General features: G+C 36.4%; 3 protein-coding genes across 3 annotated transcripts; 1 reads left to right on the plus strand and 2 right to left on the minus strand.

The window, feature by feature from the left end:
• Positions 1-765: 765 nt before the first annotated feature.
• Positions 766-4,818, minus strand: LOC113284437. Its single transcript, XM_026533895.1, has 11 exons — positions 4,711-4,818; positions 4,453-4,572; positions 4,068-4,359; positions 3,859-3,977; positions 3,606-3,738; positions 3,197-3,273; positions 2,722-2,919; positions 1,990-2,179; positions 1,566-1,732; positions 1,311-1,405; positions 766-1,223 (listed from the first exon to the last, which is right to left on the minus strand). Exons 1-11 carry the CDS (start codon positions 4,780-4,782, stop codon positions 1,115-1,117), a joined length of 1,572 nt encoding a protein of 523 aa, XP_026389680.1. The 5' UTR covers positions 4,783-4,818; the 3' UTR covers positions 766-1,114.
• A 28-nt stretch (positions 4,819-4,846) lies between these two features.
• Positions 4,847-6,279, plus strand: LOC113284438 (tRNA-specific adenosine deaminase TAD3-like). Its single transcript, XM_026533896.1, has one exon. It carries the CDS (start codon positions 4,979-4,981, stop codon positions 6,119-6,121), a length of 1,143 nt encoding a protein of 380 aa, XP_026389681.1. The 5' UTR covers positions 4,847-4,978; the 3' UTR covers positions 6,122-6,279.
• Positions 6,280-6,321: 42 nt separating this feature from the next.
• LOC113280639 (probable inactive DNA (cytosine-5)-methyltransferase DRM3) lies at positions 6,322-8,077 on the minus strand. The gene has a single exon (XM_026529240.1). The coding sequence runs from the start codon at positions 8,075-8,077 to the stop codon at positions 6,335-6,337; it is 1,743 nt and encodes a 580-aa protein (XP_026385025.1). The 3' UTR covers positions 6,322-6,334.
• Between the last annotated feature and the right edge of the window lie 12,320 nt (positions 8,078-20,397).

Consider the following 20,397-nt stretch of genomic DNA (forward strand, 5'->3'; position numbering starts at 1 on the left):
AGCTCTGGCTGAAGTGGACTGCTAATTTATCAGCTAGATTAGCACGCACACGACTAAGCCATACCAAATTTGTTTATCCATCTTGATGGAATTTATTTTTTTTGGCATATTTAAAACTTCAGGCGATATAAAATTATAGTGTCAAGACCAATATGTCGACCTACTAGATTGTTTTTTTTTGTTTGTTTATTTAATTTTTATTACATATTATTTTTCACAATTTAATAATCAGTCATTTAAGAATTTCCTTTTCTAAAAAGAAAATTAGAACCCATTTTGTTAGAATACATAAAAGAATTGATAAAATTATAGCATCACTGTACCAAGTAGCAATATTAGTGGAAGAATTATATAATACTAATTATTAGTACATTTTTTTGTTAGATCATCTAACCAAGAATCTCCTCTAATCAATGCTAAAGGTTTGTTGTGCTGGTACTATTATTCTTGGTTTAGGTTAAACATCTTAACTTAATCCATCATTTAATTATTACTACTACTACTATCATGTATTCTTGAAGTGGGCAAACAAACAAAAAGTATGTTTCTTAAGAGGATTAGGAGAAATGTCACATAAGATTTGACTAAGCAGGTTATGGTTTTTCCAGTCAATTTCCACCCATTATTTTCTGGTGTATTTTTTAATTATAGGAGTGAAGAAGGTCAGATATGGAAGTCAAATGTGACATCTATCCCTAATCTCATCAGAAAAGGCCAATTGAGAGTCATTTTGACCACATAATTTATTTATTTTATAGCATGTTTCATGCGTTCTTTCTTAAGTCATCCTACATTCTTTGAACTACAATATTTTAGACCACATTTTTTCTGAGGTAGTGGTGGTGTCGGCATTTATTCTTAGAAATGCCATAATGTGCTAGGCTAAGGATTTGACATAGTGAAATAGCTTTAAACAGCAGCAAACGAAGCTTATAATAGAAGAAAATCAAGCTCCCACTACCAACAAAAGATAAAATGTTTTTACAGTAAGCTGTAAGCAGACCACATTCCTATCCTTTGAGTGAATGATTTTCTTGGCACCTCTGTTCGGAACTTAGTTCTTGTGGTTCTAGGAATGTGTTGGCTTGGTTAAATCACAGACTGAATCGAAGCTTCACAGTATCTCAAGACCACTGGAACATGAAGCCAAAACGGAAGAGATGATCTTCCTCTGTAGCTCGTTATACTCCACTGCCAGCTTCACATCCCAACTAAGATTTACCCTGTAATGTATGAAATTTATTTTTATGTCACGACAGGATTGTGATTTTTTATTTATAGAACTGAAGGATATCGAGAAGTATGTTTACCCGTCGGTGCATTCTGCCTCGCCAAGTCCCTCCGGCATAGGGTTGAAAATTGAGTAGAGAGTTTCCAGTACTTCTCTCTCAATTTCAACGCCTTTCTGCAGATCAACAAAACTAGAAAAACTTAGAGCTGGAAGAAGTTCAAATATATGTCTGCATTTTAATAAACCAGAAGAGTTTTAAGAACAATATTTTCGTTCCTAGACTAGATAATCACCCAGGAAGTAAAACATCCCGACAGTAGTAAGAGAGATTTACATGGTTATCGGTAGCACCACTCAAAGCGATACGGAGCTTATTCAACAATGGAGGTGGCAATCCATAGTGAAAGATCTCGTGATTACTTGAGAGCCATGTTCCCCGCACCATATGAGTAGTCCAATCAGATTTAGAACAATCCTCCTCAACTTCGGGACCATCAATATCTGCAGTGCAAGTACAAAACGGAAGTGAGACATAAAACAAAAAAGTTAACTTAAGTAGAGAGGGCACTGAATAGTAACAGAGATCGAGAAAATCTTGGTTCATCTTTGGTTGATTCCTGTTCAAATTCAATTAGGGCCAACCTAGTTTGCCTTTGTATGAAGTACGATTTAGAACATCAGACACAGTAACTAATGCCGCAAGCAAAATCAACTACACCAACAAAATCAAAAGCTTTAGCAAATGTTGAGTTGATTACCAAGTGGAATGGTATCGTATGTGTTATCTCCTTTTGGAAGAAAACCATAGAAAGTTATAAGATGGGCACAAGAAAGCTTCCCATAACTAAGATAGCACTGTTCGCCTTTCAAGCATGGTCTTGATAAAGGGAACTTTAATGAGTTCGTTGCTAAATCAACTCTACCGTAGTTCAGTATATGAGGACATAGCTGCAAACTGAATAATGTCAGAACATCTACAAGCATTTACAAGCTCAAATATTGCAAAAGATAACAAGAAATACCATATAGTCATCATATACTTCCTTAGTGCCTTATCAGATACTGTGAAAATATTAGATATCGAACTGTATTATAAGTGTTCTGATACACATGCTATACAAAACAATTTATCTTCCATTAACTATTAAGGAGAGTTGAAGGAAACTCTCTATAGTTGATGTGTAATCTTAAGGATTTAGCTCTCCAGAATCTCACTCATGCTGCAGGTAGCGGAATAGTAAACGTAAAAGTATCAAAGTTCCTGCTCCACACTACGTGTGTCAACACTCAACAAGTCTGGAATGGTTCAGGTGACTGAACAGTCTGGAATTTGTTAACTATGTCAGTTACGGTTTTTGGTTCTGCCTCCAGTAAAGGGTCCTAACAGTATTACAAGTTGTAACTCAATTTGGTGGTGGAGCGTCATCTTCTTTAATACCAAATCAATCCACTACATAACTGCAATAGTAAAACTAAGTAAGATTGAATACCGAATGATTGAGCAGGCCTGCAATGGGAACGAGGCACGTTCTCAGCTTTCCATCACTGAAAATGACTTTCATGCTATTAGAATACCAAAGCTCACATGCCCACAAGAATTTCTCCCATGTGTATAACTCTTCTTGAAATACATCTGGATGGTTGCTGCATAATGCAGGACAGAGCTCATCATATTGCGTGCGTAAGTGCTGCATAAAACAACAAATTCATTACAGTGAGTTGCTAGACCTTACATTAATCACTGGTGGAAGAGCTTCCAACCCTATTAAACTCATTTCATAATCATCAAAATGATTAGAACGGTTAATCGGGAAGGAGATAATATGTATTGTTTTGTCAAAACATTACAAATAAGTTAACAAGCATATCTAATAGTTAAGGTTTCGTTGCATGATGTAGTCCCTGTCTGCCCAGTCATTAAAGTTTGCATCCACTGCTTTTAGAAAAGAATGGATTCACCAATACCTCTTTTGCTTGCATAATCTCTTCAAACAACAAAGTTTCGTCCAAAGAAGTAAGCGCCTCGACACCAAAGCTCAATCCTAGAAAACAAATTATGCCCACAGTAAGATATTGATCCCCATAACAAGGATATGCACAACTCATACCACAGTCAGACATAAATTAGTGGGTAAGCCAAAAGTCCTTCTGGGATGACCAAGGTGTCACCAATTGCATACAGCCACCGGAGGAAGTCTGATGTGTGTTTCATAATGGACTTCATGTTCTAAACATCGTAAGATTAGAGTCTGTAGGTACAACAGCTTAACACAGTAATTGCTAGAACTATACTTTTCTTGCAGTTTCCTATCATTTTCTTTCCTTATAGTCAAGTTGGTGAATTTCAAAGCATCATCACAGAGAAACAGCATACCTGTGTTAAATGCTTCTGGTAATGTCTCAAAGTAGAGTTTAAATTTTGAATTGGAGTTGTATCTCTCCTTCATACTCCACAACAATAACATCGTCTCAGTGGCGATTCCATCGACTTGTTTCAGTATATGATACTGCACCAAAGCAAACATGACTTTGTGTATTTAGACTCATGAATACCAAGCCTTTATGTTTCAAAATTTCTGTGCATCATGCCTACAAAGAAAACGAGTTCCGTGAAGTTCGTTACATACCATGTCAGATTCATAAACAAGGTCCTCAGAAACTATTATTGACACGGGGATTTCCAAAGCGCATTCCCCAACTTCCAAATCTTCTGCTGCAACAGCTCCTCTTCCAGCTCCTTCAACATCTATGCAAGCAATAAACCATAAAAGAAGACTATAAGAGAGTGATCGTGGAATCCCTTTCTCAATCTTATAAAAAAATGTTAGAGACTTACAATCAATCTGCAGCTTTGTCTGCACACCATGGTTTCGTCCCCATTCCACCAACTCATCTTCACCCTTACAAACACATTTCACAATCCCCGTTTCCTCACTACTCTTATCCCCAAACTCTCTAATCATTTCTATCACCGCATTTCGCAGAAGAAGCAAAACATCAATCTTCTTCTCAGCTGCATCCTTGAGAGTCATATCAATGAGCCTAAGAACTGAATTAAGAGATTCCAACTCATTCCTGGGGCTGTAGTATGGCAGAATTGCTTCAACCCCACCAAAATACAATTCTGGCTGAAAAAACAATAGTGTCACATTGATCAGATAAGCCAATACAAATTGCTTCAACCCCAATTACAAATAAAACAAATTAGCAATTGAAATTACCTCATCCAGGTGTATAATTCTTGCAACTTCCACCATTACTTGCAATGCAACCAGTGGGTCTTCTGATGATGAAAATGGAATTTGTATCTCAGGTCCATAGCCCCTGAGCTGCAACAATTTCTGTCAACACAAAGATTATTAAGCTTAACCCATTGATTCTAGGTACTAAGTAATGCATTTAACAGATGATAAGAAGTACTAGAAGCAATCCTCCAAATCATATACACAAAAAATCAATCAAAACCATAAAATTCTCACCTTTTTCTTCTCAAAAAAGGCATCATCTTTGGGTAGTGCAAGGACTAATGAGAAATCACTAAACCCTTCCATGTTTTTTAGTCTGCAAATAAAGAAAAATTCAGAATGTACATAAATTTAAGGGCTTGGGCTCACTTATTCTCCACCGTCGGATCTAGGTTTTGCGAAAAAATCAACTTTCAAATTTCAATCTAAAACCTTGACTTAGTCATATAAAAAGGTTCAACCTTTTTGTGAGTTTCACTACGGAATCTGAAATTTCCAAAGAATGGGGTTTAAGAAGGGAGAAATTCTTCACATCCCAGACAAAATTCCATTGAAACCCAATGAACAACCAACCATTGATGTATTTGCTTCAGTTATTGAGCCAAAGCTTACCAATACTCTTGTAAAGAAATTGGGTAAAATTGCACCAATGGAGAATTACAGACATATTAAGAGAGTTTGGAAGAAGAAGAAGAAATCTGTGGGCGAAGGAGAAGGTGAAGGAGGAGGGGATTTTCAGTTGGTACTGATTTTGTGCATTGCCGGTGAGAATGGTGGGAATGAGTTGCTGCCAGATGATGTTGCCGAGTTGGTAAATGCGCACCAATTGAGTCCTTTTATTGCAAAAGTTCATAAGTACGCCGCAATAACAAAAGAAGAGTGGATTGAGCAGTGCAAACTTTGGCCAACATCTTATCATCCACCAACTTATAACATTGAGGGCATTACAGGGTTCAATGAAGAGGATTCAGAATCAGTGTTCCATTTCATGAAGATGGCTCTTGAGATGACGGTAGTGGGTGGTCAAGGAGTAGTCAATGCAGCAGTTATAGTGGATCCTTCAATTAGGCAGGTGATTGCTAGTGCAAATGATCAAACATGTCAGGCAATTAGTGCATCCACAGTTAATGCTGGAGTTTCTTGTTTGTATCCATGGAATTGGACTGAGCAAGACACTGCTGCTGCAGGGAACATAGATTGCTCTTGGCATCCGCTGCGACACGCAGCTCTTGTCGCCATTGAACAGGCATCCTCCAGGGATAAGCGGCTATATCCTGCCGGGTTGGAGGATTTTGAAGATCAGGCTACTGATCAAGTGGATTGTACAATGTCGAAAAGACAGAAAGTTGATTTTGTGAAAGATGAGAAGGTTCTGAAAGCGGCTTGCTCTAATGGTGGTTCTTTTGAAGGGGGTGAACGGCCTTATTTGTGCACTGGGTATGACATTTTTGTCGCTTGGGAGCCCTGTACTATGTGTGCAATGGCACTTGTTCATCAAAGAATTCGGCGCATATTTTATGCTTTTCCAAATCCTAATTGTGGTGCACTAGGCAGTGTTTACAGACTACAAGGAGAGAAAAGCTTGAATCATCACTATGCTGTTTTTAGAGTTCTGTTGCCCGAGGAGGAGTCCTCGAAAGCGTGACACAGCGCGAAACCCAGTCTCAAAATGTATTGGTCATGTCCAACATATTTTACGATACAGTATTTACAATGATTCATGGAAAAGCTGGAGTTTTTTGGTTGTAAGTCTTCGCCTTTGCTGTTTGCTGTTTGATACCCATTTGTGATGCCCACAACAAACTCTTTTGTTATTCACAGTGACGTTGCATTCTCTTATATAGGAGAAACATATTTGTCATCCAGCACTTCCTGCAAATCCCCTTACCCACTGCAAAACACGAACAAATTCAAAGAACATCTTCATATCCAGCTCTGCAAACTCTGCACCATTTGAGCATTCAGACGTGAGAACGCATGGGTTTTGACACACTACAAAGTCGAAACCTCCATATTGATTCGTAAGAGACCCGATTCTGGTACTTGTCATTTTTCCAATGCCTTGAATTTGTACCAGTTGTCCAGTTTGTTTAGTGCTATCCCACCACCTCTTGAGAATCCTTCGATTAGTTTCAGAATCTTCAACTGAAACAACACATTTTAGACGCACACCAAGACGGTGCAAAGCAATTTCAGCCCCTCCAATGCCGCTATAAATAGACAATACATTCAACCCATTTGGATAAATCATCTTCAAAACCGAGAAATAATACCCTACCGTGTCTGTCTGAAAGCTAGACCTGAGGAGTCTGAGCCTTTCTGTTGTATTACACCTTAAGGCATCTGTGTGATTCACTGGATAGCCTAATATTTGCTCAGTGTACTCGGGCTCGTTATGAGAAAACGCACCTTCAACTTTGGCCGTTTTCGGAAGAATGTGAAATCTATTTTCCTTGGGAAGGTTATGCACATAACCTTCTTTCCTACTTAATGCGGAGAAAGATTCAGCATTCACGAACTCTTGTGCAACACCATATAAAAATCGAGTTACTTTCTCCCAAGTATCGTCAGAGCCGCCCAAAACGTTCCCATAGAAAAAGTATGGGGGTTTCGCAACTGCTTCAAGAAGCCGAGGCGAGTGACCATGAGCTATGGGTTTAACATATTCGAGTTTAGCTCTTTTCCTTTTGAGACTGTCCATGAAGTCTTTATCCATTTCACAGGGAATAAAACACGAACTCGGGGCAGCATAATTTTGCGACTTACCTTCTTCCACGGTAGTCCAGCCACCATGATGCTTTGCAAATGGCCTCCAAGCTTTCCCACTCTGGCGCATAATGTCAGAGGTTGATTCTCCCTGCGCATCACCAATTCGCTTTGCAAAGATTGAATCAGCTAGCTCCTGAACCGAAATATGATCTCCACCACCAAATTTCTCAATAGCATAAGCTATTTCTTCTTCAGTGAACCCCATTTCAAGCAGCAAACCAACTGTCCGATCCATAGTCGGCGCAAACGAAGACTCAGTAGCTGCAGCAGCAGCATCCTCATTCTTTCCAGATATTTGCGCTGCAACAATGTAATCCACAAGCTCATTCACTGGTGCATCTTTACCAAGCCTTTCTACAGCAGAATCAACTTCATTTACTGAGAATTTCATTGCCAATAAATAAGCTCTTCTATCCTCCTCAATCACTTCCGATTTCACCTCCATTTCAGCACCATCAATCTCAAAATCACTATCATCATCAGTAAAAATGGGACTCAATATTTTGTCAGACTTTAAATTGCGGGTAGCTGCAGAAGAAGAATACTGGAAAAGACTTTCTAATAACAACTCAAAATTGTTGTCACCTCCATCGTTTTCACTTAATACTCTGTCAACAAGAGCTGGTGAGAAACCCATCTCTATAAATTTGTGCCTCTGAGATGATGATGATGAGCTTGAAGCAGGAGGAAGATTTACCTCAACTGGTCTCCTGGATGTTGTTGCAGCAGCACTGGAGGACGAACCCACACAGAATTCTTCCTCTGACTTGAACTTAATCTTCCATTCTTCTTCTGATGATGATGAACTTTGACTGTCTGAGAATTCAATCATTTTAGCTAAACATAGGGTTTGATGAATATTCTCCTGATACAGTTAGTTTAAGGTGCGGCACTTTAACTGTTGGAGGAAATTATTATTATTTGCCGGCAGACATGCATTATGACACATAAGGTCATTTGTCTTATCCAAGTTAGTGTCGCACCACCACGTGCAACATAAGCTCCTCCATGCGGTTTAGTCTCCACGCTAACCAACACCAAGGGACCAAAGTGTTTGATAGTAAATTCGCAACTTAAAATTCGTAATACAACACCAAGGTTCGATCTCATCCCCTCCTATGAGAGGAAGCTTGGGAACCGTCTTATATGGATCTTTGCTAAAGCTCATCAAACCGAGAGCAGAAAAGCTCAAATCTGCATTTACAATCAACCTCACCAATTAAAGCATCTCGCTCACTTATTCTTCCCTCGTAACTAAAGAACACAGGCAAGTATGGAATACCACTGACACTTTATGTTCTTTACTTTTTGGGTCAGAATCGTTCCCATAAAAGATAATCGCTAGTGAATATCAAAAATCATCAACAACAACAAAGTATATGAAGCAAATGTCGTAATCAGAGATCATTTCCATGGGTGCACAACATGGGGAAAGAGCCATACTTCTTATTATGTATACTTCTAAAGAAGATCTGGTCTAACAGATTGACCTCATTAATGGTGGGAATCCATCAAATAACCAAACTGATACTACTTCCCCTTGGATGACCACCATGTTTAACAGAATTTTTTTTGATAGGAAGAAGAATTTATTTATGGATTTAGATGGTTACATTGTCTATCTCCAATTTGCCTAAAATAAAATCTGGAGGAGAAAAATTCGATTCAGTGTTTGTGTTGATTCTTGCATATTTTGCAATATCATCGGCTACACTATTTGCTTCTCTTTTAACATGAGAGCATTTTCAATTATTAAAAACTCTAAGTAAATTCAAACATTCCAGAATAGCATTGTTTGTTGTCCACTTAATCCCTCCAATTCTTCCATTGATAACATCCACTACATTTTTGTTATCCCCTTCCAGATGCAGATCAGAAATATTCCTCCCAGCTGCCCATTTGATCGCTTCCAGTGCCGCAATCGCTTCCCCTTGTTCCTCATCTATTGCTGTATCCGTAGTCCCCTTTGCTCCAAGGAATGCCCCTGCAGAATTGCGAGCAATTAGTCCCATTCCAATAGGTAGATCCTTACTTACAAAAGATACATCAAAGTTCACTTTAACAACATTATGTGAAGGTACAATCCACTTCAGGTTTGAAAGTGTACTAGCACTAGGTGCCTGTACATGAAAAATATTTCTCTCTATGTCAGAGATAAAACAATTCACATTATGAATGAATTCAACAGGTCTGAATTGCATGTTGTCAAAGATTATGGAACATCTGAGTTTCCATACATTCCACAGAATGCAACTTATAAATCTAATTTTCACCTGCACAGAATCATCATAAAAATTATTAGAGACAAACATATCAGTAAGCCAAGAAACCAAATTCTTATTGCCTACACTAATAAGGACAGTAGCATCCATAGAAAACCAAATTCTCTGGACAATAGAGCAGTGAAGAAACAGATGCTCAACATTTTCTTTTTCTCTACCACAAAGAGGACAAACGTCATCTATATTGTGAACATGCCTGACTATTTCATCTCTAGTGGATAAAAAATCCTGTAGAATTCTCCAAAGTAAGTGGAGAACTTTAGGAGACAGTTTCATGCTCCATAATCTTTTCCATGGAAAGCTAGTGTTACTACTAGTGTTTTCAAGACTGGTGGTATGTTCAAGACTGGTGGTATGTTTATCAGATATTTCTCCTCTGTCCATATAGTCAGATTGCTTCAAACACAGACTTATTAGATCTTTTGCTTGTTTGCCGCTCTGATACCAATTGAAAACGCAGGGGTACCAAAATACACCACCAACTTTTTCGTATGAAACTTGTATGGACTAAACCCTAATACAATTTTGAGAGTTACAACTTAATGAATTCGATCAGGAATCATAACAAAAGTTTATATCTCTTAATTTCTCTCACAATCAAAATGTAAACTGAAACAAGTCCTGAATCTGATTATACCGTGATAGTACTTGGACAATACCAAAGATCAATATCCAAGATCAATCAAGTTGTATCCAATAATTAAAGATGGATTTCTCTACATTGATTGACTTTACGAACAACCTGTGATATTTCAATTATATAAATAAACAATATAATGCGGAAAAGAAATAACACAAATACCAGAAATTTTGTTAACGAGGAAACTGCAAGTGCAGAAAACCCCAGGACCTAGTCTAGATTTGAACACCAAATTGTATTAAGCTGCTATAGACTCCAACCTACTATCAATACTTCAGAATGGAATATAGTTGAGACCGAATCCAACGTCACAGTAATTCAGTTACAGTCGTCCTCCATACGCCTCTTGAATCTCGCAAGACTCCGCGCAATTGATTCCCTTAGCTGAGTTCCTTTACAGCCTAAGAGTTTTTTCAACCTAAGTGAAGAATTTAAACCAATCTGCCTCCCACAGAAAAGCCTACATGTGATTTCTATTCGTTCGTTAGATGAAGGTGAGGAAATCTGTTTGCAGTAGACTAGGTCTAGCAAACTTCAATATCTGATACTTACACTCCCGAAGAGCAACCTAGATTATTATACGCCTCACAATTAAAACCTACTCCGATTTCAAAAAATAATCGTTATAGAGGAATTAACTTCTGGAAGCACAAAGTCTGAGATGACGAACTTTGTGATTTCGATCAATATTACCTAATCAGATATAAACTCGACAATCAGTAGCAATATCAGGATACACGAACTATCAAGATAAAGATAGTCGAACCTGGCTTCACGAATCCTTAAGCGAAGTCTTTTTAGTCACTAAACCTAAAAAGGTTTAAAGGACATGATGACTCTAGTTTATAACTATGACACACAAGAAGAGTGTCGGGGATCCAATTTTCCCAGTTGCTTGAGGTTTTAATTTTATATATACTTTCAATATTGAAGGTTGCTTTAGATTTAGGCTTAAGGTAGCTTTGTAATCGAGCGAGTTTTTTCCACTGTTAAATGAAATTCGAAATTGAGACAATAAAATATACACTCTGGTTAGGATAAACCGTAACCGAACCGTGTATAATGACTTGTTCCTGAATGATTAGCCGAAACTAGCCGGACGAACCATACGCTTAACCATTTTCATATAACACTTTAAAATTTAATCTTGAGTAACAACCATAGGTTATAATGTGATCAAATATGTCTTAGAGGTGTTTTAGAGAGACCTATCTTGAAAGATAGATAACAAGTTTCATACTTGCATTCATTTATTTGGATACGAATTGATTGAGCTTAGATATTGATTTTTGGAATCGTCCAAGTACTCTCAGGGTTAAATCAGGTTCACGGACTTATTGTTTGTTTACTTAATGATTATAAGAGAAAGAGATATAAACTCTTTATACAATTTTTCCAAGGATCATTCAGTTTGTCTACTTGCGATTGTATAAAGGTTTTGTCCATATAGGTTGCTGAATGAAAATTTTGGTGGTGTACTTGGTACCCTCTCCTTTTCAGGGGGTGAGCACTACCTTGAGTCAAATAAGTGGTTATAAGTCAATTATAAATCGTGAAAGAAAAACTCTCAACTTATAACAAGAGATGGATTGAAGTTTAGCGTGTTGATTTATCTTAACCTGGTTAAGATAATTTGTATATAATATAATTATTTTGTTGTCAAAGACTCAAAGATGACAAGCACAATCGAAATAATCGTTTTTTGGTGTGATAACTTTGGTTATCCGAGATGTAAAACACGATTAAGTCCAGACGAGAAGGCATTTTAAATCATGAATCCAAGGGTGACTCATTTTTATTTTTGAGAAGCGACTCGTAGGTTGAATCGTGAAGCGAATACTCACAGTTGGTTGTGAATCGTTACATTTATACAGTAAGAACTCTATGTATTAATAACTTTCGAAATTCACAAAATTATTAATTTATGAAGTTTATTAATATAATATTTTTTGTACTAGTTCAATGTATGTAAATGTCATTTTCTAATATGTACATATTTATACTTCAAAAGTTCCAATACTCAAATACATACATCTATCCATGAACTTGTAGGGAGATACCAAAATGAGGTGTCCATGTTGAAACCCTTAAAGACTTCAACCAAAATGTGTCCATGGCGCGAGAGGTCTTACGCATCCGCAAAATAAAAGATGGGTAATAGCCTGAAAAATTACAGTTTTTTCTCACACAACTATAGATAAATATTTTATTTCATCTTATTTTTATGTAGCAAGATCTATAATTCTTCAATATAAATGTTTTTTTGTTGTTTTGATCAGAAAAATGTTGGATCTGTTGTTTTTCAATATAAATGGTGATTATTAATATATGAAGGTAAATTTTATACGACGGTACTGCAAAAATCTGTTAATATTAAACTATAACTGACACAAGTTGGGTCCATAATTTGATCATATGTGGAGTACATACAGTGATTTTAGTGGAGTTTGAGAAATAGATATATAGTCGGAGTAATATACATGATATATCAAAAAACTATCAGCAACAAGCTGTTGAACAGTGGTTAAGATGTCACATGTTACCACTCGATGCGGCATTTTCAAATTTCTTCATCCCTCATTAAAAAAAAGATTCCCCACTATCGTTCACTTTTTCCCCCACACAGAGTTTAGGGTTCATCACATTTTTAAATCAGAGTTTTTATTTCTCTAGTTTTCCTTTTGGATCAATGGTGAGACTACCTGCTCCATTAGATCATACTACAAGACATCAAACTAGAAAGAACAATATAACCTTAAATTCTATTAACAACACTATACTTGCTAGAAAACTTAGGTTATTAATTCTTAGATTATTAGGAGCGATTGAAGCACCAGGTTTACCAGCATTCTCATGGAGAAATGTCCCTGGGCTAGAGGGAGGGTCTCCTCTTCCTACTCCTATTTAGCGATCTAGAGGTAATTTTATCTACACAATTCTTTTTAGATATAAAAATAAGTTATAGATTGATTTTCTATAAGAATGAGTTTTTATGTTATGTGTTTGTAGGAATTAGGGGAATATCATTTGATAATTTTTGAAGTTAACAAACCATGGATAAAACCATAGTTATCTTCCAATCAGGTAAGAGTTTTTGGATTTGAAGCTTACATTTATGAGTCTTGGATACTAATTAACCAACAAACGACAACATAGAATATTACAGAAGTAAATAAAATTTACCTTATCACACAATGAGCTTTCACAAACAATTTATTTACTCCGATCAATTCAAACGTCTAATATCATTATGGATGTAAACAAGACAATGAATTTCATACATTGCATCCAAAGATTGTAATGTAATAACTAGAATCATCTAGCTAAGCTTCAGAAGTAGTTCTGCAATCAACTAGGTCATCGTCTACACATGGATCAGATTTATTGGAGGTAACAAGCACTTTAAATGATTCTTCAATCTGTAGCTTTGATCTTGAGGAATTGTCTTGCATAACTTGACAATATTTGCTAAACATGTAAAATCAAACTATATCATGAGTATTTTATGACAGCAATAGCCACAAAAAAGAAGAAGTGGTGTTTAATTTGTTACCCATCAATCGAGTTTCAATTGCCTGCCAATATAGTACTAGTACAATGTAGTTGAGAGTCATGCTTATGAGGGCTCATTCAGCTCTTTGGCGGTTGAGTTGATGTAGATGAGTTCCTTTTATCTTTTTTTATTATTTGTATGTAATTATTGAGTTTTGGAGATGCGCTTTCTTACGATAATTTTGTATATTGTTTTTTTTTTCCTTTCGGTATTGTGTTTCATTCTTGTATGTAGTACAATATTAAGGTTTTTACAACTTCCAGTCATTATCTAAAAACTTCTATCAAACTAGTCAATTGCACATCGTAGGTATTTTGTATTAAACCACAATTGTTCAATTCAAAAAAATAGAAATTATTCTTTTACATTAATATATTATTAACATATTTATAAAATAATAAATCATTAAATTATCGATTATATAATATCTCTTTAAAATAATAGGATCAGGGTGGTCCAAAGCATATTATTTTACTGAAGTTTTACTGTAATGTCTTGTTTATCTTCTCACAGATGTAATGTGTTTATGTTTCGGAAGTCTTACTGTTTTTATTGATTTTTCTATTTTTACGTTTGTGGGTTAATGTTCTCCCAGTGTGGTTTAATTAACGTAGATTAATCTTTGAGCCTAGCTAGGGGAGTCTTGTCAGTTTCCAGTATAGTTGATAATATCTGCTCAACCATTTGTTATAGGATTATGCATACCTTACTCGATGGTCAGATGGATTAAATCCCAAATGTATCTGACGGTAAGATTCAATGGGAGTGGTCAGTATATGTCGAAAACCTAATTATACCAAGGATGTCATTGGGTTATCTTGTTAATACTTTTGAATCTTTGACTGCGAATACTTTTGAACAAATGCTTATCAAGTTACATACCGAAGTTTTTGTCAATCTCAGTGGATATGATACAAGTAAAGCAAGAGCAAAACCTGTAAGTACTCTTAAACTTCAGTAAAACAGTCTAGTGGTCTAGATACGTCATTCAACTTTCCGATCAATGCATGCTGTTAATATTACTCACACATGTCATTTGATTAAGGATATGCACATAGCAAATAGAATTCGGGTACAATGTAGCTTCCTTAAGTGTAAGAGTAGAAATATGTGAGCTTCACTAATATTTTGCTCAATCTTTTCATATAAATATATATATATATATATATATGTATATATTACTAATTGTAGTTTCCACTTGCACATTTTTCAGTTTTTCGCCATTTGTCAATTTTCCTGCTCCTTTTTCCACAATTAGGTGTGCATATTTAGAGTTTACTCTTTTGTGGATTTAATTCTTAGAGTTTAGAAACTGCTTGTTTTGTAATGTTCTGCCACAATATGACTGCTTCTTTCTTGTTGACATTACAGCGTTCCAAGAAGTACTATGTTCACTTTGTCATGGGGTTTAGACCTGATACTGACTTGTTTGATCAGACTGTGAAAAGATACATAGTTGACCATGGGCCAATATTAGCAAAGATGATAATTACTACTACATATGACCAAAGTGGAAGACGAGTAGCAACGACTGAAGGAAATAGGTTTCAAGAGCGAGTTGATGGCGTACTTATTACAGTATTGTCTCATGCCATTATCATCGTCAGATGGAGGTTTGCCAGTGGAAGAGTTGAATATCAGTATTTGAACACCTAATGGTTGAGTGTAGTCTCGGGAGGGTTTGCTAGAGATTTACCCACAAAACCTGTACTTCCGGTGAAGCGGTACTAATCTCCATCACCATCTTGAGGTGGATTTTGTGGTGGTTGTATCACGTTAAGTTCTGGAGACGCATTTTCCATGATGATGTAGCATTCGTAATACTTGAACTCTCTCCTGATATCCCCCGCGTACAAAATAGTTTCCATATGCTCCTACAATAAAAAAAAACAAAAGTTAGTAAGTAATTGACGAATACGATTAAGATGTGCACGAAAACAATAAACACTTACAAGTTTTTCAACGGTCAATAAAGGAGATCTATTATGTTCAAAAAACAAAAAATGGATGCGTAAGTACTGGCTCACTCCTTTTTTTTATTACACCAACCCTACTCTTTATATTTGCTTCTGTTCTTCGATGACCATTTATAAATACATTTCTATAATTATTGGAAACCTGTCTCCAAACTCTATTAGTCGGAACCAAATGATGACGAATCGCCGGGAGAGTAACAACATCGATCCAAGCATTTGTTATAGCAATATCTTCTTCCATGGGATACAAAGGCATTATAAATTATGTTGTACTTATAGGAACCCTAATACAAGATGAATCGATATTTTCAGGGGATATGCAATTGGTTGGAGAAGAAAATCCATTATTAGGTTTTTGTTGTTTGGCGTATGAACAAATGAATTTAAAGGGATTGAATGCACTGTTACAATTGTGACTATATATCACTTCATGCAATAGGTTATTTGATCGTTGTCTTTCCAGTATAACAATGTTGCTTGTAGTATTGAAGCGAACCACTTATTCGCTTTTGGAAATTAACTAAATGATCTAACAAAAATAAAGTGATATGTGAGTCCTGCGAGAATGGTAATTAAATTATCTTTTCTTTAGTTGTTATATGACATGTTCGAGCTATTATTCACCCTGACTGTATCTTTTCGATAGGTCATTTCGAACAGGAAGTCTATAGTCCTTATTAATTTTTATTGTATACAAAAGTCACGACAAAGAAGGATAATGTAAATTAATAAATTTTAGAAAACAACAAATTAATAAATATTTTCAAAATAAAATTATTAAGCTATGTCATTGTTGTATGACCACGATTACACTTAGCCCGTGAAACGAGCTTTTAAACCAGTATGTGACCCCACTGAACGGGTGTTGTCTCTGAAGGTTTATAAAGAGGTGTACCCACAAAATTTTTTTTACCTATACCCCAATCCGGCCAGTTTTAAATATTTATATTTTGATGAAAGTGCATAAAAAAAAGAAAAAAAAAAGGTTATCTTTGATTAGGGGAGGTGGCCGGGTCGCGTGTGGAGCAAGATGCTCGAGCAAGCCGTATTTATGATCTAAAAGCTTTAATGGAAGGACACCGACGGCTTGAGCAGGATATTTAAGCCAGATACGACCAGTTAAGGTTGGGAAGATACTCAATATCCTACCAAGTATATTACTACCTCCGTTTTAGGAAAAGTGATATTCTTTTTTTTCTCTGAAATAACCAAGTTGAAAAAGTGAAATAACACTTTTACTAAAATGAAAGAAGCACATTTCTGATTTCGTTTTTTTTTATTATTATTTATTTATTTATTTATTTTGATGCGAACAAATGATAGATTACTTAAGCACCGTCGTTCTGAATAAAGTTTGACAAAACAGTTGGAGGATCTCTTAACCATGTGCTAGAGATACCTTCTTTACGAGCATACTTTGCTAGTTCATCAACCCACTTATTAGCTAATCTATTAGTGTGCATACATAACCAACTTCCAAAGAAAAAAATTAAATAAATTAGTCGGAAACTCGGTTTCCGTCTGAAGCCATTGGAGTGGAAACTCCAACCCGTATAGCCAAGGCCCATAATAGTTGCATTTTTTTTTCAAGTCATAACTTAGCCACATCTGGAGCTTGTAGCTAAGCCGCAACTTACCATAGTGCTTTTTCTAGATTAGTTTCCAGACATACCAATCATTAAACACAATATCAAATGTCTAGCAGCTATAGCTAGTTTCTTCTTCTTCGATCAATAAAATATACGCATAGAGAGATTCGATCAATAAAATATAAGCATAGAGAGCTTTAGCTAGTTGGTTTCTTAAGCGGCTAGAACAACTTCCACCACTGTGAAAAAGAAAATAAGATGAAACTTTAGTGTAAAATGCGCGCACAGAGTTCCCGCCACAATAGAGATAACACCCGTTTAGGAGTGAATAACAATGTCAATTCATTGTACACATGAACGACAAAAGAGAAAGAGATTCAGACATCTGACCTTAAATATGAGAGTCACGATAAATATCAATTGTTTCTATACATGAACAGTAACAAATAGATTCAGATACTTGATCTTAAACATGAGAGCCATGACAAGCTCCTCTTGCTAACCTAAGGGATTCTTTGATGATTTTTCTTTTGTTTATTGAGGTGGATTTTGTTCCAACTTGTATAAGGGACAACTTGATATTGTATATTATCGCATATAGAAACTCTTAACTGACCGAGAAAAAAACACGCAAGAAAAATCGCCTCTCACAGCCCACCCCATGCACGTCTGTCGAGGGCACGGGCTCACTGGGAGGCACACAAAAAAAAGGAAACTGTGAGAGGCGGTTTTAGCCTGGTTTCTTCTCTCGGTTTGTAGAGAAGCACTGTATCGCATAACAATTTTAATACCATATAGAGGTGGCAGTGCCCCAACCTAAGAAGATTTAATTGTTTTTGATGATCGCGAATCTTGGACTATTACATTCAAGAATCAAGATTCGAAGCAGTAGAGGAGAAAAAAAATGATTCAATGGTACTATAAAAAAGTCTTAAAAGACAACTATAAAAGTCTTAAACTTATTTGGTAATCACTAATCAAATCAATCATCACTATCAAAAGGAAAATATTAATGTGACAATAAAGATTAGTAGCCTTTTTCAGTACAAAATAGAGTTGGGATAGAAAAAACAATTTTGTCAAAAATGGCATGAATGATGAATAGTTGAATCATCCATAGTCATCCAAAACATTCCCTCCAAACTCTTTCGGTTGCGCGTAATCATCCATAGTCATCCACTCTGAAGATCCTGCACAGAATAACCAATGGGGGTGAAGGTTATAGAGCAATGGTTGTCACTAGTGAATTTATGTACAGATAGAAGGTTTGATGTGGCTTTGGGAACATGCAGTATATTTTGTAGTGTAAACTGGCCTGAAGGAGTGGAGACAATAGAATTACTAATAGAGGAGATAGACATACCTTCACCAGTAGCAGATTGTATATACTCATAGCCATCATAAGAAGTATAGTCTTCAATTGGGTAGGCAGTAGATGTCACATGTTGATTAGCACCACTATCAGCATACCAAGGATTCTCACCAAAGATATTAGCAGCAACTAGCATGGCATGAAGGTTCTGAGGTGGATTTCTTCCTTGGAAACCAAAGTTGAGTCTATGTGTAAATTCAGGAGCAAGATGGTTGGTACTACCACAAAGCTGACATTTGACTTTCTCACTAGTAGCTTGCAAAGAGGATATGAAGTATATGAGGGATAAGAAGGTGCATATCCTGGAAATTGTTGATTATAATTTGGGTTAAATGGTTTTCTTCCTCTGTAATTGACACTGTGACCACCTCTGGGTGCATGATAAGATGGTCTGTAGGTAGATGGAGGTCTAAATTGAGCCATAAAGGCTTTGTTTTCAGAATCATGAACTATAGAAGCAGACCTAGATCTAAGAACAATTTCTTCACCGAGGAGAAGATTATGCAATTCAACTGAAGTAACAGGTGGGTATCTAATGCGAATTGATATAGCAAAAGAATCATATGAAGCAGTTAAACCAGATAAAATTGTAACCACCATTTCACTATCACTAATAACAGTTCCAGAAGCAGCAAGAGCATCAACAACTTTGCGAATCTCATTAAGATAATTAGTGATAGAATCGTTACCCAATTTGATTGACTGAAGCTTTGTTCTGAGTTGAATCATATGAGTAGCAGAAACTTGAGAGAATCTACCTTCAATGTTGGTCCATAATTCATGAGAAGTTTGAGCTCCAACAAAATAAGGAATTACAGAGTCAAAAATTGTTGAGTTGATGAGCAAAATCAGTGTACTGTCTTCATCTTGCCACAGAGTGTATGCTGGATTAACATGATCATTGTTCTCATTATGCTGAGATGTGTATTTTGCAGGACATTCTCTAGATCCATCGACATAATCAGCAACACGAATTTTTGTGAATAAAGCAAGAAGAAGAGATTTCCATGTAAGATAATTGTTTTCAGTAAGTTTCAGTTGAATGATATTGGAAAGTTGATTAAAAGGTGTTTTGGAGATAGATCTAGCCTCCATTGTTTAAGCAGAAAAACAAAATTGATTAGAAGAGATATTTTTAATGGAGAGAAATAAAGAAACTGATTCAATTGAGGAATCAACAAAAAAATAGTTGAAGATTTGAGATGAATCAGAAAAAGAAGTAATAGCAGCGGAAGAACATATTTGGATAAAGAACAGAGCTCTGATACCAAACTGACATTGATATTGAAAATATAAAAATATCTTTCTTTACCTTGGAGCAACTGCAGTGGACGACTAAACCCAAATTTGGTGTCGAGTGGGCTGGCGTAGTGGGACGGACCATCGATCAAAATTTGATCAAAGAGTAAAACCCAGACCAAATTTGGTCAGCGATCAAGACCAAACCCAAATATAGTCGGGCGTTTATATAATGTCCGCCTACCCGACGGGCGTTGGTATAATGTCCGCATGTAGCCGCGCGTTCGTAAAGTTAACGCCTGATGCAGGGGCGTTGGTATAATGTCCGTCTGGATGGGGCGTTTGTATAATGTCCGCCTGGATGGGGCGTACGTAAAGTTAACGCCGGACACCCAGGCGTACATAAAGTTAACGCCTCTCTTGGGGCGTTGATATAGTCATGATCCCACCATTAACTAGTTTTGAAAACTTTGCTTGGGGCGTTGTCTTTATCAACGCCCC

The sequence above is a fragment of the Papaver somniferum genome, chromosome 5 (genome assembly GCF_003573695.1).
Source record: "Papaver somniferum cultivar HN1 chromosome 5, ASM357369v1, whole genome shotgun sequence".
NCBI lineage: Eukaryota > Viridiplantae > Streptophyta > Magnoliopsida > Ranunculales > Papaveraceae > Papaver > Papaver somniferum.